This window comes from Panthera leo, chromosome D3, assembly GCF_018350215.1.
Source record: "Panthera leo isolate Ple1 chromosome D3, P.leo_Ple1_pat1.1, whole genome shotgun sequence".
In the NCBI taxonomy this organism is placed as follows: domain Eukaryota; kingdom Metazoa; phylum Chordata; class Mammalia; order Carnivora; family Felidae; genus Panthera; species Panthera leo.
The window spans coordinates 28,655,894-28,672,405 of NC_056690.1; the positions used below are offsets into that span (position 1 = coordinate 28,655,894).

Genomic DNA, 16,512 nt, shown 5'->3' on the forward strand with positions numbered 1-16,512 from the left:
GGCAGCAGCTGTGCCCAGCATTCCTTCCCCCTCCTCCCACATTGTGTAGGCAGAGTTCTTCCTCCAGAGGCCAGCTTTGCTCCACAGTCTAAGATCTGGGCTTCCTTGTCAGCGCTCCTTGTAGAACACTCCTTTAGGCTATTTCTTCATCTGAAACATTTTCAGTAGTGTGTGCTGGTTCCTTACAGGGTGGCTCCTCCATTCCCCCATCTCCCCACTTCCTCAAAGCATGTCCGGGTTCCTCCAGTTTTCCTTATCCCTTTTCCGCAGCGGTTCTTTTTAAAGACCACTGTAGGGAGCACTCTTGGGCCGCTGACAGGACCTGGGCCTGCAGGTATGCAAGGTGTGAAGAACCCTTCTTCACCCGGGACCACTTTGGCTCCTTGTCGCTCCCCTCTTCCTTCACGCTCAGCCCTCCAGGGCCACTCCCTGCCCCTCCGCGCCCCACCTCATCAGCCCCACTGCACCCCGACCCTCTGTGTCCGTCAGCTTGGCCCCGTTACCCCTCCCCCACGCCCTTGCCCAGCGCGTCCAGAGCTCGTAACCCAGCCCTTGGCGGGCCCTACCACCCAGGCTCCACCCCCGAGCCCCACCTCTCTGCATAACCAATGGTACACTTCACTCCTTATAGTTCCGCCCACCCGTCGAGCCCGCCTCTCGGTTCCCGCCCCCACCACCTTCCCAGCCTTAGGCCTCGCCCCTTTCGGGTACAACCGCCCAGGCTCCGCCCCCTACACTGCCAAGGGTCCGCACGCATTGGGAGCGTGCAGGCCCCGCCCCCTGCCTCGGCACTCATTGGCGGGAGCCGGCGTCGCGGGCGGGGGGCGGCGCGGAGCTGAGCAGGACGGCCGCCATCTTGCGCGGAGCCGGAGTCGGAACCCGAGACTGAGGCCGATAGTGCGCGCGAGCCCGCGGCCCAGTGTAGCCGTGGCCTAGCCGGAGCCTTCTCCCGCCGCCTTTCCGCGCCCGGCCCCTAACCCTCAGCCCGGCCCGGTTCCCTAACCCTCAGCCCGGCTCGGTCCCCTGACCCTCAGCCCGGCCCGGTCCGGCCTCCCCGCGGGGTCACGCGGCCGCCCCGGGGACGATGAACGGAGGATAAATGGTGCCCAAGGCAGACAGCGGTGCCTTCTTGCTGCTCTTCCTGCTCGTGCTCACCGTCACCGAGCCGCTGCGGCCAGGTGCGCGGCGCGGTGGGCGCGGCGCGGTGGGGGCGATGTGTGGGGGCGGGGCAGGGCAGGGCGGGCGGTGTGCGGGGCCGGGGTCTCCCGGGATCTCCCTCCACCGGGCGGGGCCCCGGTAGGGCGCCTCTGAGGCCTGCCCGCGGGCCGCCGTGCCCCCCGCCCGGGACCGTGCCGAGAGTTTTACCTGGGCTCCGAGCGCTTCTCACATCATGGAACTTTGTTCTCGAGGGGATGTTACCTTTGGATCCGTGTCCGTGGAGCGCTGCGTGCTTTGAGATTGACCGAAGCGAGAGTGGTGTGCGGGGCCCGACCTAACTTCTGGGGCCTGGGAGTTCTCTGACGGAGGAGCTGCGCCCCTGGGGCGCGCCCTCCTTGCCCAGCGGCTGGGGTCAGGCTGGAGTGCTGGGGTCGAGAGAGCAGCTCGTGGAGACACATGGTTTCTCTTTCCCATGTTATTCCTCAGCAGTGCTTTTGTGCCAGCGCCTCAGCCCTGGAAACTCCTTGGCTGGAGAGCGGTAGCCGTGTCGCTTATTGTCACTCAGTGAGGTGTTGTAGCTGAGAACTCAGCTGAGAGACCGATCCGAGGAGGTACTAGGAGTCCGCCAAGCATCGCACTCAGAAAGCAAGCTAGCTTCCTGGGGCAGAGACTCGTGCCGCGGCCGGGTCTCCGCCGTCGGAGGTTGGACATTGCCAGGCACTTAGGAGTGTACCTTGTATGTGATGATTAAATGCTTTTGGAACTCCCTTTGGAGCTTGTGTTTTTATAAGTACGCTTGTGGTGGGGAATCAGAATCATGGCAGCCAGAAGGTCCAGGATAATTTTTATCTCTGTTTCTTGTGTACCCCCTCCTCCGTTGAATGCAACAAAAAAAATCAAATCCCCAATTGCAGGGCAGATTTATTCATCAAGTACAGGAGGCTTGGTGCTGGGGGCCCACAGAGTGCTTTTAGTGGTCTTCTTTTAAAATCAAGGAAAAAAAACCCTGACCATTTAGGTCAAAGAAAATGTTATGCACAAATTTATTTAGCTTTATACTATTGCAGTTGAAAAGTATGATTCTTAGTAATCTTTTATGGCGGAAGGAGCCCATGAAGGCCAAAGTGTCCAGGGCTATTGTCTGTGAGCTCTGTCAGGTCTCTCTGTAAAAACAGGCTGGGGAGCACAGTGGAGTGCCACCCTCCTTAATGCCTCAGCCAAGGCGCTCATACCAGACATGACACACCTCTCTGCCTTTGTCATCCTAAATAGACTGCTGTCTCCTCCCCAGTGTTTACTTGGTGGCCAAGGCCCTGGGCCCCTGCTCAACCTGGAGTCTTTCCAGTGATGCTTCTCTGGGCTCCCTGAGTAGAGCTGGTTGCTCGCTGCTTCTGATGGTTCCCTCAGCAGCAGGGTGACTGGTGGGATGGCCTCAGTAGGAATGGTAGCCGGAAAAAGGGCTAGTTGTGGAGAGAGTACTGAATGGGCCCTTGAGGTCCAGAACCAAAGCGTTTGTGGCTCCTTGTGATTAAGTTCTTTAGAAAACATGTTTATATCTGTAGAGAAGTGAGACATTCTCTTTTGGCTCTTGGGTCCTAGTTCTGCTTATCAGGTCATTGGACTCAGGGGCGAAGCCACACATCATGCCTGTCTTCCTTGGGGTGCCTCTGGTTCCAGGTCCAGCACCACCTCTGGATGATAGAGGTGACCAACGTCCCCAACTCCCTTTCCTTTGCTGTCTGTCCGGGTATCCTGCCAACTGGCCAGCAACAATTCAGAAAGTGTAAATTCTGTCTGCCTACCACTAGGGATGCTCAAATGAATTGAGTAAATCCTTTTCTCTAGGAGTGCCCTTTAGGTACAGAAGCAGAAACTGGGTGTAAATCAGGCTTGAATGTGGGGGCTAAGAGGCAGGCAGTCCAGGTGGCCAGTGTTTTGTACCTGTGAAGCAGGGGAGGGCTTTATAGGAGACCTCACACTTAGGTCTGAGCTGGGGTAAGGAGGTGGCTCTGGTTGAAGGGGCAGATTATCCCATTGTATTCATGACTTTCCAGATTAGAACTTTGCAGTGGTTCCTAATGGTGTTTTGAGTTGCCTTGCAAACCCTGGGGGTTTTGCTGGTTTCCTGATTTTGGCTGGTTGGCTAGGGCCAGTCACACTCTGGGTTAGATGTTCTCCTTTGCGGGGTTGTGTGTGCTCCGTGTCCTTCCAGGCAGGGTGCTGCTGGCTGATGCTTGTGAAGGAGGGCTTCCCTGGTCTTCACCTGCATTCTTTCTGTTGGGAGTCCCAGCTTAGACCCGTACTTGAGTGTGAGGAGGGCATCAGGCTGAATCTACTTTCCAGGGGAGGGAGTCCTTGAGGACTGAGGCCAAGCCACTTCTGGTTCTTCGCTGGTGCAGGCCAGAGTGTGAAGGCTTTCACAGAGTGGCGGCAACAAGAGAGCTCTGAATTTGACCTTTTGGCAAAGTTTTTGTTTTCTTTTTGTTTTTTAAATGCGTATTTGATCTTGGTTGATTGAAGATGTGTTACGTGCCAGCTGCTGTTTTAATGTGTACTAAAATGTGCATTGATTACCTCTCAGGTGATCCCTGTGAGGTAGATGACTGTTATTAGCCCCATTTTATAGATGGGGAAATAAACAGAGAGCTCATGAAAGTAAGTGGCTGAGATGAGATTTCAGTCCTAGATGTCTGGCCCATCATGTGCCCTTGGCTGAGGCTCTGTCTACTCCAGCTGTGTTTGTCCTGCCCCAGCCTTAACCCCAGCTGTGGAACTCCAGACCACATCTCTTCCCTTGATAGACCAAGTGGTTCTCCAGGTGAGCACAGACCCTTTTCCATCTGAATACTCTGATCTGAGGTATAGAACCAGTTCTCTCCCCAAATCCCCTTTATGGTTAGCCATAATGACCAACGGTGGTGTCGTTATATCTGCTGGGGCTGTGGTGAGAAGGGTAGGTTGGAGATCTCTTCTGAGGAACGACAGGCATGGAGGGGCTTTTGGGGGACCAGTGGCCATGGTGTCATCTCATTGACCTTTTCTCCATCTGTGCAGAGGATGCAGCAGCAATTGCTGATTCTAAAACTGTTTTTCTCCGTTGACGAAAGAAAATCATGCCATGGTTTTAGCTACAGCTTTGTCCAGGGTGACCCCACCATACATGGCTGAGAAAACATTTGCCTTCCCCATGTGAGCTGTGTCTCAGCTGAGCTCCCCAGCCCTGTAAAAACCTTGTGTTCAGTGAGGCTGCCTGATGAGGTAGCAAGACTGGAAGCTGTCTTCCTTGTACTGTTGGAAAAGCAGGCTGGAGAGGCAAATGACTTGCATAAGGTCGCACAGCTGGTGAGCAGCATAGCTAGGATTCAAACGTGGGTGAATTGGCTCCAAGTTCAGGGTTCTTTCCCTTTTGTCATTAGGAACCCAGAGGGGCCTGCTGTCTGTGCTGAATTGATAAATCTTCAGTGAACTAACCTAGTGGCCACAGCACCTTTCCTCTGGAGCAGCACATGGGTTAGTGAAGGGGAAGAGTGTGGATATTTTGCAAGCAGATGTGGCTGAAGCTCATAGAAATAGCTGGGAAGTTGAACCTGCACCTGGGCTTGCCAGGCGCTTTCTGAGTGAGCTCTTTCCTTCACAGCCCACCACCTTGTAACACTGTAGAACTTGCTTCATTGGCTGGTTGTGCTTTCAGCTTAAGAATTTCATTCTTTTTAGTTGAAAAGGGATGTTAACATATTTTCCAACCTCACTAGCTAACGAAATGTCTTTTTTTTTTTTAACATATAAAGAAAGTTTTTATTTGGAAATAATTTCAAACTTACAGAAAAGATGCAAGAATAAAATTCATGCCAAGAATACCTGCGTACTCTCTACCCAGGCTTACCTATTGTCAGCACTTTACCTTACTTGCCTTCTTCTTAATGTGTGCATGTGCGTATGTACGTATGCACACACATAATTTATTTTCTGAATCATTTGAAAGTAAGTGGCCCTTTCTCCCTGAACACTTTGGCCACTGCAGAGAGCAGGAAGAGACTCCTGGTACTTGATGTCCCTCGGGAGACGAACGGTGATGCTTCCCCACAGCCCTGTAACAAGCCCTCACCACAACCTGCTGTGTCTGGGCACTGTCACCAGCTACCACCTGCTGTGTGCCGGGCACCGTCACCACGGGAAAGTATTGAGGGCACAGGAAGCACTGTGGTTAAAGCTCCGGTTGGCCCAGGTGGCAGCGAATCAGGGTTATTATTTCAGTTGGTGCTTCTGGTCTTAGGAATGAAGAATGTGCTGCTGTTGCACACTTCGCCAGATGGGTCTGCACCTACTTGCTGCTGTTACGCTGTACCTTTCCTGTTCCTCTGACCCAGATTGCTCTTGCCTGCAGCCTTCCCTAGTCCTGCTTCTCAGGCTAGCTCACTTGCACTTTCCTCACCCCTTTGCTCCCCTAGGCAGTTTGGCAGCACTAAGGCTTGTGCTTCTTTAGCCATCATGGCAGGTGATCTAGTTAGCCCTCCTTGCACAGGTGATCTCTTACCTCCCTTTGGTACTTGGTGTAGGGAAACATTGGTAGTTTCTTGACTCTTAAGTGGAATGTATCAGTGACAACATTTAGGACCTAGTAGGTAGCAAGGGACTGATTAAGTGTCTTTGGCACACTGCCAGATTGTTCCCTCATCACATGTGCTTTTTGTATTTGGGGTGCTGAGATGTTGGTGAGTGGCCCTTTCCTCTTCCAGTCTGCAGAGTGGGTTAATAATTCCGAGAGCCCAATTTTGAGCCAACACTTTGCCAGTGTGATGGATGGATTCAAAGTATGGCTATTTTGTTTTTGGTGTGATTTGCCAGTTGACTTGGGGTGTTTAGTGAAATCACATCTTGTCCTGCTGCTCCAAGCTGGGCTGTGTGTTCCATCGTGTGGGACATGTTTCCTCAACAGGGTAAGTCCAGGGGAGGGTGAATGGCCTGTGCAGTGAGCTGTGGACACAGAGTGTCCTGTGGCTTCTGGGCATCGACCTGGGAGGGAGGAAAGCCCAGGTCTGGTGTTGCTTCACACAAGCTGTTTGTAGAGTCCAGTGTAGTGGGTTAAGAGTGTGAACCCTAGATTGCATGGCTGGGAGTCAGGACCCACTCTGCTGCCCACTCTGTGACTGTGCTGAGCCTCATTTTCCTTATCTGTAATGCAGACAAAATAGAACATAGCTGAGGGATGCTATGAGAATTAAAATCAATGGGTATACAGTTCTAACACATCCTGACAAAAAGGCCGTTCATGTTAGCTCCGGATGGACTTTAGAAAGTGTAGGGACCCCCTGAAAGTCTGGGTGCATGGGTGTGCATGCATAAGGGCATGTTTCTTAGGAGAGAGCCCCCACCTCGGAGGCAGCAGAGTGAAGTGGCTTTGAGCAATGTCTGACACACAGTGAGCGCTAAATGAGTCTAGCCATTCTCATGGTCTGAGAGGGGGTGTGTGTGGCTTCCTAGAGCCCCCAAAACAGCCGCAGTGCTTTGGACAGGGCTAGGATTGTTCATACTGACACGTTTTACTCTTTGTCACGTTCGTGTTGTGTCCCCTGGGCTTAGTTTGGCACAGAGTGGGCACTCAGAAATCAGTTATTGAACAAATGCACAAATGGCTATTTATATTTTGACATAAAGAGCAACAGCTCCCTTAGCCAGCGGGCCTCGCAGCTGCCCCTGGTGGGGGTGGTGAGGATAAGGGCCTTGTGGCCGCCTGCAAGAACGCCTTTGGAGGACCAGTGTGTTTGGGGTGGGGGGACTGTAGGCCAGCTGGCCTGGGCCCCCACTGCGGAGAGCTTCTCCTTCCTGCAGGGGTGAGCTGGGCTGTGAGGTGAGAGCAGGTGAAGACTTCTCACAAATGTGGATCCTTTTTGAAATTTACCAGCCACCCAGCCTAGGGTTGTTGGTGGGGGGAGGGGGGAGGTTGGTCAGGAAGCCTTTGGGGTGGGTGGGCTGGGCTTCCTCTCAAATGGACTTGCTTGGCACCAAGTCTTGAGAACCGGACTTATGCCTGCATGAGGACATGGCTTGCCCTTCCCTGGGCCATTGCACAGTACAGGCCTGGCTTCAGAGCTGGTAGGTGCAAGAACTGCCATGCTTGCCCTTCTCTGCCTGGTGTGGCCTTTCTTCAGCCAGCTTGGACTGGTCATTGTCCTCACAGCTTGGACTGGTCATTGTCCTCAATTCCAGATCCTGGCAGCCAGCCATTAGTTTGATCAGCTTGTCATCTGTCTGCCCTCAGCTGTTGACAGGTCCATGTTGGATAGGGCTGAGAGCGGAGCCCCAGTGGATATGCTGGATGGAGAAAGCCTCCAGGTGTCCACCCTATTCTTCCCTGTCTTAGAAGCCTTATTCCCGAGGGGACCTTCCATAGGAATTTATGGCTGTGGAGAGGATTGCTTGGGGCTCCCTGGGGCACTGGACAAGGGGCAGAGGCCACTGCAGAGGATGTCCCAGAAGGTCAGCTGGGAGATGGGAGGTTCCAGGACCCCCAGTACTTAGATTGAAATCAGGTGTCCTGATGCGGACGCCTTTTGAACGCTGCTAGTTGCTTCCTGGGGTCTCTGGGTTGGTTAATTTATCCCTGGCTCTGTGGTCTTATAAGGCAGAGCAAGAGAACTGGAAGTACCTGAAAGAGATGAGGTTTGTTTAGGGCCAAAGCAGGGCCTGTGCTGCAAACCTCAGTGGTTTGTTGGCCACTCCTCCAGATTCTCTCTCCACACCATCAGTGAGGGTGGGATGCACACATGCAGACTGACCAAGTGAGCCACAGTGAAAGCCCAGGACAGTTTGGAAAAATGTTGATTTTTTTAAAAAAATATTTACAAAAATTTCATACATGGAATATTTTACATAAATGGAATTATACTTTTTATGTAAACTTATTGAGTTTTTCAGTGGACAAAAGTGTTCTGGAGATCTTTGTACACATAGTTGTACATCATTTTTTTTAGCTGGACTTTGTGAAAACTTTTTCAGTCTTATTTTTTTTTTAAGTTTACTCATTTATTTTGAGAGAGTGCATGCACATGAGTGAGTAGCGGAGGGGAAGAGAGAGAGGGAGAGAGAGAATCCCAGGCAGGCACCTTGCTGACAGTGCAGAGCCTGATGCAGGTTCAAACTCACAAACCCTGAGATCATGACCTGAGCTTAAATCAGGTTTTGGACACTTAACAAACTGAGCCCACTCAGGTGCCCCTCCTCAATTTTATTTTGTTTTGCCTGTGGGGTCTGGTCCTGGGAGAGTCCTCTTACCTAAACTTTTCATCAACCAGAAGTTCATTGAGATTTACAGTTAAAGATGGCATGGCCAATAGGCTGAGGGGACCTAACTCTTAAAGTAACAGGCAGTACTTCCAACTTGCTGTTCCCAGACTCTCATGTATTTGTCTCAGTCTAAAACTATATCTGCAGCAGCTCCAGGTTGGGATCCTGGTTTTCACATGTATTTATGCTATAACTCAAATTTGTGTGCTTATTTATCTAAGTGGTATGATTTCACCAAGGATAATTTAGAGTTAGAGTGGCCTAAATGGGGAACATTGATACGAACAAAATTATTCAGTTGAGAGGTGCCTTAAGGGCAAAAATGAAACCAAATCTCAAAGATCCAATGATCAGCATTTTTTTTTTTATTGGTATGAGGAAGCTTAATTCCAAAAAGAATTAAGATTTCAAAATATCTTCCTTCAGAGGGAGGCAGAGAGATACTTCTTTTTTTTTTTTTTTAATTTTTTTTTTTTAACGTTTATTTATTTTTGAGACAGAGAGAGACAGAGCATGAACGGGGGAGGGTCAGAGAGAGGGAGACACAGAATCTGAAACAGGCTCCAGGCTCTGAGCTGTCAGCACAGAGCCTGACGCGGGGCTCGAACTCACGGACCGCGAGATCATGACCTGAGCTGAAGTCGGCCGCTTAACCGACTGAGCCACCCAGGCGCCCCGATACTTCTTTTTTTTTAAAAAAACTCTACTTTGGGGATGTTCATACCTACGGAAAAGTTGCAAGAGTAGTACTATGAACTCCACCTTTATATAGTTTACCTAGATTCACCAGTTGTTAACATTTGACTCACCACACATTTGTGGGCATACATGTGTGCATACTTGAAACTAAGTTGGAGGCATCATGACCCTTCATTACTAAATCCCTCAATTTATATTTCCTAAGAACAAAGCCATTCTCTTATAAGCAGAGTATAGTTACCAAATCTAGGAAGTTTGACATCGATGTAGTACTGTTAGCCATGTCCCCGTTTTGCCGGTTGTCTGATTACAACATATTTTTCCAAGTCAGGATCCAACCTGGTATCATGTATTGCATTTAATTTTGATGTGTGTTTAATCTTTTAAAATCTGGAAAAGCTTCCTGTCCTTGTCTTTTGTATTATGGACTTATGAAAGAGTACAGGGAGCTCTTTTATTTTTAAAAAAATGTTAATGTTTATTTTGGGAGGGGAGTGGCAGAGAGAGAGGGACACCGAATCAGAGGCAGGCTCCCGATTCTGAGGTGTCAGCACAGACCCTGACGAGGAGCTCGAACTCACAAACCCTGAGCTCATGACCTGAGCCAAAGTCAGACGGTTAACTGACTGAGCCACCCAGGCACCCCTACAGGCACTCTTTTATAGAATATTCCTCATTTTGGGTTTATCGGATTATTTCCTTGTGATCAGATTCAGTTGATGCATACTGGCAGGTGTGATCCCCCAGATCATTGAGTCCTTCTCATTGCATGCATCTGGAAACACAGCCCATTGGTTTGTCTCAGGAGTGGTGATATTACTCTTGGTCATGTGGTAGGGTGGCATTGGCTGCATTTCTCTGGGGAAAGGTGGCTTTCCCCCTTTGTGATGGGCAAGTAGAGAGATAGGCTTGCCCATTGTTTTTCAGCATCTATTAATGATTCTGGCCTGAACCAGTTGCCACTGTGATGATTGCTAAATGGTGATTTGTTCTTACTTTTTCTTTTAGTAGTAGTCTACTATAAAAGAGAATTGTCTTCCTTTTCATTTTTTACTGTCTGTATGGATTCATGGATTCTTCTTTCTGTTCAGTGTGTTACATGGTCTGTTAGCATGATTCATATTTAAAATTTTAATGTTTATTTTTAAGAGAGAAGAGCGTGAACAGGGGAGGGGCAGAGAGAGAGAGAGAGAGAGAGAGAGAGAAAATCAGAAGCAGGCTCCAGGCTCTGAGCTGTCAGCACAGAGCTCAACGCAGGGCTTGAACTCATAAACCACGAGAGACAGAGAGAGAGAGAGAGAGAGAGAGAGAGAGAGAGAATCAGAAGCAGGCTCCAGGCTCTGAGCTGTCAGCACAGAGCTCAACGCAGGGCTTGAACTCATAAACCACGAGATCATGGCCTGAGACAAAGTTGGATGCCTAACTAACTGAGCCACCCAGGTGCCCCAGTCATGATTCATTTTGATACTTACATTGTAATTAATACAGGAAGGGGAAACCCCTGTAGGCTGGCTTCTGCATCCTTCTGACATGTCCTCATCCATTTTGAATGTTCCTTATTATCAGGCTCAACTTGTATCTTTCTTGCCCCAGGCATTTTTCCATGGAACACTGGTTCCTTTTAGTGGGAGATGGTATTTAGGTGCTAGGTGCTAGGTGAGTTTATTGCTCCTCAGATGATGTTGCTACTAGACCTTTCAGTCTACTTGGGGTGTATGTGCATGCACATCTGTCTGTCTCTGTGCATGTGTGTGTGTGTGGATCTTGTCTGTATGTGTGTCTTTTTGTGTAAATTCATACTGTTTCTTTTAAAATTTTTTTAACATGTTTTATTTATTTTGAGAGAGAGAACCCATATGCATGCAATCTGGGGAGGGGGAGAGAGAGAGAGAATCCCAAGCAGGCTCTGTGCTGTCAGCCCAGAGCCTGACATGGGACTTGGTCTCATGAACTATAAGATCATGACCTGAGCTCAAATTGAGAGTCAGATGCTTAACTGACTGAGCCACCCAGGTGCCCCCATACTGTTTCTTTTGGTTAAAACCCAGCATCATAGGATCTTGCCTGTTTTCCCTGTTTCGTATTTCTACAGTGAGAACTCTGGCTTCCAACAACATCAGTAGATTTACTTATTTGCTTAGTCCTACAGTGTGCACAGAATAGTTTCAGAAGTGCTATACTCATTGTCACTACCACAGCCAACCCAACTGAGTAAGATTTTGGATTTTTTTTTTCTTTTTGCAACTCGTTTTGTGTGTAGACTGATAGTATATGCTCAATGTACTGGGTCCAAAAGCTACTTGGATTAATTTTTTTCACTCTTCTGTGTGTTTGTTATACAGTTAGGTTCAAAACTGAGTTTATTTATTATTTTAATTTTTTAATGTTTATTTATTATTGAGAGACAGACATAGAACATGAGCAGGGTGGGGGGAGAGAGAGGGGAAGACACAGAATCTGAAGCAGGCTCCAGGCTCTGAGCTGTCAGCACAGAGCCTGATGCGGGGCTCGAACTCACAAACTGTGAGAGATCATGACCTGAGCCAAAGTCGGTCGCCCAACCAACTGAGCCACCCGGGTGCCCCAAAACTGAGTTGATTTTAAACTGCCTTTACTAAATAAAAAATATTGAGAGAGGTAATTACTATAATCTCATTATTATAACAAGCTTCTATTTCGTCATACTAATCAGTAAAGAAACATCTCATTTTTTAATAGGTTGTATTTTCCTGGGTAAATTAGAAATCATTTTTATGATTAGATATTTATAGTTTTAGCAAGTCAGCTCATTAGTGTCAATTGCTATTTGCTTAAAATATTTTTTCCAATTTTGTTTCTCGGGTTTGAAGAGAATTATGTATGTTGAATAAATGACCATTCAGCATCAGTAAAAAGAAAGGCCAAGTAAAATTTATAACAAACAATTACATTCCTTAGATTTTAGCATTAGTAAATGCTATTAATCAGCTTTTTAATTTTGTTAACCGTAAAATCTTTTTTTTTTTAAGTTTATTTCTGAGAGAGAGAGAGAGAGAATGCTCACACTAGTGGGGAAGCAGCAGAGAGAGAGAGAGGGAGAGAGAAATCCCAAGCAGGAGATTTGAGCGGGGCTCAAACCCATGAACCGTGAGATCATGACCTGAGCCAAAGTTGGATACTTAACCAACTGAACCATCCAGGTACCCCAACTTTAAAATCTTCTGATGGAGTGTATCAGAAACTACTTTATAATACTAACTGCAGTGTGGTATCTTGGATTGGATCCTGCAATAGGAAAAGGAGCAGCTAGTGGAATTCTAATAATGTGGAGTTCAGTTCATAGAAAAGTACCAATGTTAGTTTCCTAATTATGCCAATGTGTCATGGTAGTGTGCAGTATAAGATGTTAACAACCAGGGAAACTGGATGAGGGTATATGGGAACTTTTCTGTAAACCTAAAATTATCCCATAGTCAAAAGTTCATTTGAAAAGTTATTTTGTGATAATTGAATACTTAAAAATGAATTACTCTTCATTTGAAATTTGAAAGAGTCCTGAGACCTTGTTATCCTAGTTTTGTCAGTGACAATTTTGTCGGTACAGTTTTGGCAATCACTCTTTCTAATTTCAGTTTCTTTTTTGGGAAGATAAGTGGAGGGCTTATATGTTCGAGGTTTGTTTAATTACTTCCAGTCCTACCACCCTCCACATGGCATCTGCCACGTGCTGATAGTCTCTGGAGTGTGTGGTGATGTGGGGGAGCTGTCTGAAGGTAGGTTCAAGGTTGGCCCAGGAGTTTGGGCATAGTTGTGCACATGCTTTATCCAACAGCCCTATTTTGGAGGGAGACAGTGAGGCAGGTGTTAGGTCCATTTTAGAGATTGGGATGCTGAAGCCCAGAGAAGATAATCACCTTGCCTGGTGGCATCCCTTGGCTTTTAAGTAGAAGAAGCAGAAACTGGAAATCAAAGATTGTTCTCTTGAGCTGGATGCTCTGCCTCTTGCACCATGAGTCCAGAATAAGAAGAAAGAGCTGCATGGCTGTGGGGGACTGAGTGGAGATAGATGCACCTGCGAAGGAGGAGGCATCTTGTCGCTCATGGCTTCCGGTTCCACCAGCTTCTCATGTGGACCCTGATGGTGTCCCAGCTCTTTGGACCTGGCTGACCAACTCCAGGAGTTAGTGTTTGCAGCCTCCTCCAGTGACCACACCACCCTCTGATTGCAATCAAACAAACGTGGACATTTTAAGAAGCTTGGAAGTCTTGTTCATGATCTTAACCTGTCACCCCTTTATGGATTTTGAACCATATGGCTAGATTATCTTTTAAGAAGCATTAATAAAAGTTAATAATCAGAGCAAGGTATTTTAAAGGTTTCATATAAGTAAATGTAAAAATGACAATACTGTAAAAGCCAGAAAGTAACCCTAAAAATGGTTAGGACCCACAATAAAACAATGTTATAAAATTCTGTCTAGCTGCTGTTGTGTGTTTCTCCTTTATAATTGCAGGGTGAGGTGTGATGCCCTTTTTATAGAAAGCGGTACTCATATCTGCCTTATTTTACAGATGAAGAGACAGCTTGGAAGAGTAAGTGACTTGCCCACAGTCACACAGCTAGTAAGTGGTGGAGCCAGTATTTGAAGCCTGGGAAGCTAGAGCTCCGGCTCTGACATTGCACAGCTTCAGTGGTTACTTCATTACCCTCTGCTCTTTTGCCCTCTGTTCCTTCTCATCTTTCTGCCTGGTCTTTACTGACTTTTCACCTTGAACCTCTTTGCCTACCCGCTTTTCCTTGTCTTCCTCCCATAGCCTTGGCCACTGGTGTCACAGTGCTAACTCCCCATCTCACCTGCCCACAGCTGTGTCCTTGTGACTGTCCTGCAGGCAGCCTCAGGTTTGGCCTGTCAGGAACTGAAAGCATCCCCTGCTGGCCCGGTCCTGTACTTTTGGCCTCGGTTCTTAGCTGTTGCTAGTGGTATTGTTGTCATCATCACCACCACCACCCTTCTCCTACCCCACCCCCATTTCTGAGCATCATGCACTCTGCTGAGCACTAGGTGTGGAATAGCTTAGTGAACCCTAAGAATAAACCTCCTTTTGTTTTTTTTAATTTTTTTTTTAAGTGTTTGTTTATTTTTGAGAGATACACGGAGCACAGGTGGGGGAGGGGCAGAGAGACAGAGACACAGAATCTGAGGCAGACTCCAGGCTCTGAGCTGTCAGCACAGAGCCTGACGTGGGGCTCGAACTCACGGACTGCGAGATCATGACCTGAGCCGAAGTCGAGTCGGACGCTTAACCGGCTAAGCCACCCAGGCGCCCCTTGAGTATTCTTTAATGAGACCCATTAATGATAAGCTGTGTGCTTTTGTGAGCTCTTGTGGGGGTTCAAGCAGGTGTCAGAGCTTTGCCCACACTGAGCTAGCCTGAGGGAAGAACTGGAGCAAATCTCTTTCTAATGCCTGAGCCTTAGTGGCAGTCTCCTTTTGGAGTGCCTCAGACTTAGAGGCTGCTTTCCTGCAGGAGTTTATTTGGTGTTAATATTTCCCTTGTGACTTTAAAATCCCTTCATGTCTTATCTGTGCTTGTGAGGGTTAGGTACAGCCCACTGTCACCTCATTTTACACATGGGAAACTGGCCCCAGGAGGGATGTGAAGAGACCTCATCTTGTTTTCTTAAGTGGGGATAATAATAAAACTGACCTCGGAGGATTGTTAATTGGGCCCAGGGAAGCAAAGTTTAGGTCATTTGTTTTTTTAATTTTCAAGTTGTGGTTAAAAAAAACACATAAAATGTACCATCTTAACCATTTTTAAGTGTAGAGTACAGTAGTGTTAACTAAATGCACCCTATTGGGTAACAGATCTTGAACTTTTTCATCTTGCAAAACTGGAACTCCTTACCCACTAACCAACAACTTCCCTTTTCCTTCTCACCTCAGCCCCTGGTGTTGTATTTTCTAAGAGTTTGACTACTTTAGAAACCTCATACCATGCAGTATTTGTCTTTTTGTGATTGGTTTATTTCACTTGGCATAATGTCTTCAAGGTTCATCCATGTTGTGGCATGACAGTTTCCTTTTTTAAGGCTGAATAATATTGGATTGTATGACTATACCACATTTTCTTTATCCATTCATCTGTAAGTCATTTAGGTTGCTTCTGCCTCTTGACTACTGTAAATAGTGCTGCGATGAACATGGGTGTACAAGTATCTCTTTGAGATCCTGTTTTCAGTTCTTTTGGATACATATCCAGAAGTGGGATTGTGGATCATATGGTAATTCTGTTTTTAATGTGGAACCATACTATTTTCCGTGGTTATTGCACCATTTTACAACCCTACCAGTAGTATACAAGGCTTCCAATTTTTCTGTATTCTTGCCAAAGCTTGTTATTTTCTTTTCTTTCTTTGTTTAATTTTCGAGAGAGCACGTGCGTGTCCAAGCAGGGGAGAAGGATGGGGGTGGGGGGGTGGGGGAGAGTGAATGAATGAATGAATGAATGAGAGAGAAAATCTTAAGCAGGTTGCATGCTCAGCATGGAGCCCAACATGGGGCTCGATTCCATGACCCTGGGATCATGACCTGAGCTGAAATCAAGAGTTGGACACTTAACTGACTGAGCCACCCACATGTCCCAACACTTATTATTTTCTAATGATTTCTTTTTTGATAGTAGCCATCCTAAAGGGTATGGAGTAATATCTTGTTACGGATTTGGATTCCCCTAATGATTAGTGATGTTGAACATCTTGTCATAATCTTGTTGGCCATTTGTATATTTTCTTTGGAGGAATGTCTAATTCAAGTCCTTTGACCATTTTTAAATTGGATTACTTATCTTTGTTGAATTGTAAGAGTTCTTTATATATGCTGGATACTAATCCCTTATCAGATACATGATTTGCAGATTTTTTTTCCCATTCTGTAAGGTTGCCTTTTTACTTTGTTATTTCTTTAAGTTTGATGTAGTTTTGTCTACTCTTGCTTTTGTTGTCTGCTTTTGTATCTTATCTAAGAAATCATTTCTAAATCTAATGCTGTAAAGCTTTTGTCTTGTATTTTCTTCTAAGGGTTTTATTGTTTTAGGTTCTACATTGATCCATTTTGATTTATTTTTTGTATATAGTGTTAGGTAAGAGTCTAACTTCATTCTTTTGTATATGGATATTTTCTCAGCAATATTTATTGAAAAGATTGTCCTCTCCTCATTGAATGGTTTCAGGACCCTTGTCAAAAATCATTTGACTGTATATGTGTGGGTTTATTTCGGAGCTCTTTATTCTGTATCATTGGCCTATATATCTGTGTTTATGCCATAACACACTGTTTTGATTATTGTAGTTTTGTAATATGTTTGGAAATCAGGAAGTGTGAGACCTTC

The 16,512-nt window shown here is 46.8% G+C and overlaps 1 protein-coding gene across 4 annotated transcripts in view; it reads left to right on the top strand.

The window, feature by feature from the left end:
• The first annotated feature begins 821 nt into the window (after positions 1-821).
• Positions 822-16,512, top strand: part of DGCR2 (DiGeorge syndrome critical region gene 2) — a 98,773-nt gene continuing 83,082 nt past the window's right edge. For 2 of the 4 annotated variants that reach the window (XM_042911239.1, XM_042911241.1), the window contains exon 1: positions 822-1,178. In XM_042911239.1, the coding sequence (XP_042767173.1) occupies positions 1,100-1,178 (79 nt within the window). In that variant the 5' untranslated portion in view covers positions 822-1,099. The remainder of the gene's footprint in view (positions 1,179-16,512) is intronic. The other 2 variants (XM_042911242.1, XM_042911243.1) reach the window with 1 other exon arrangement.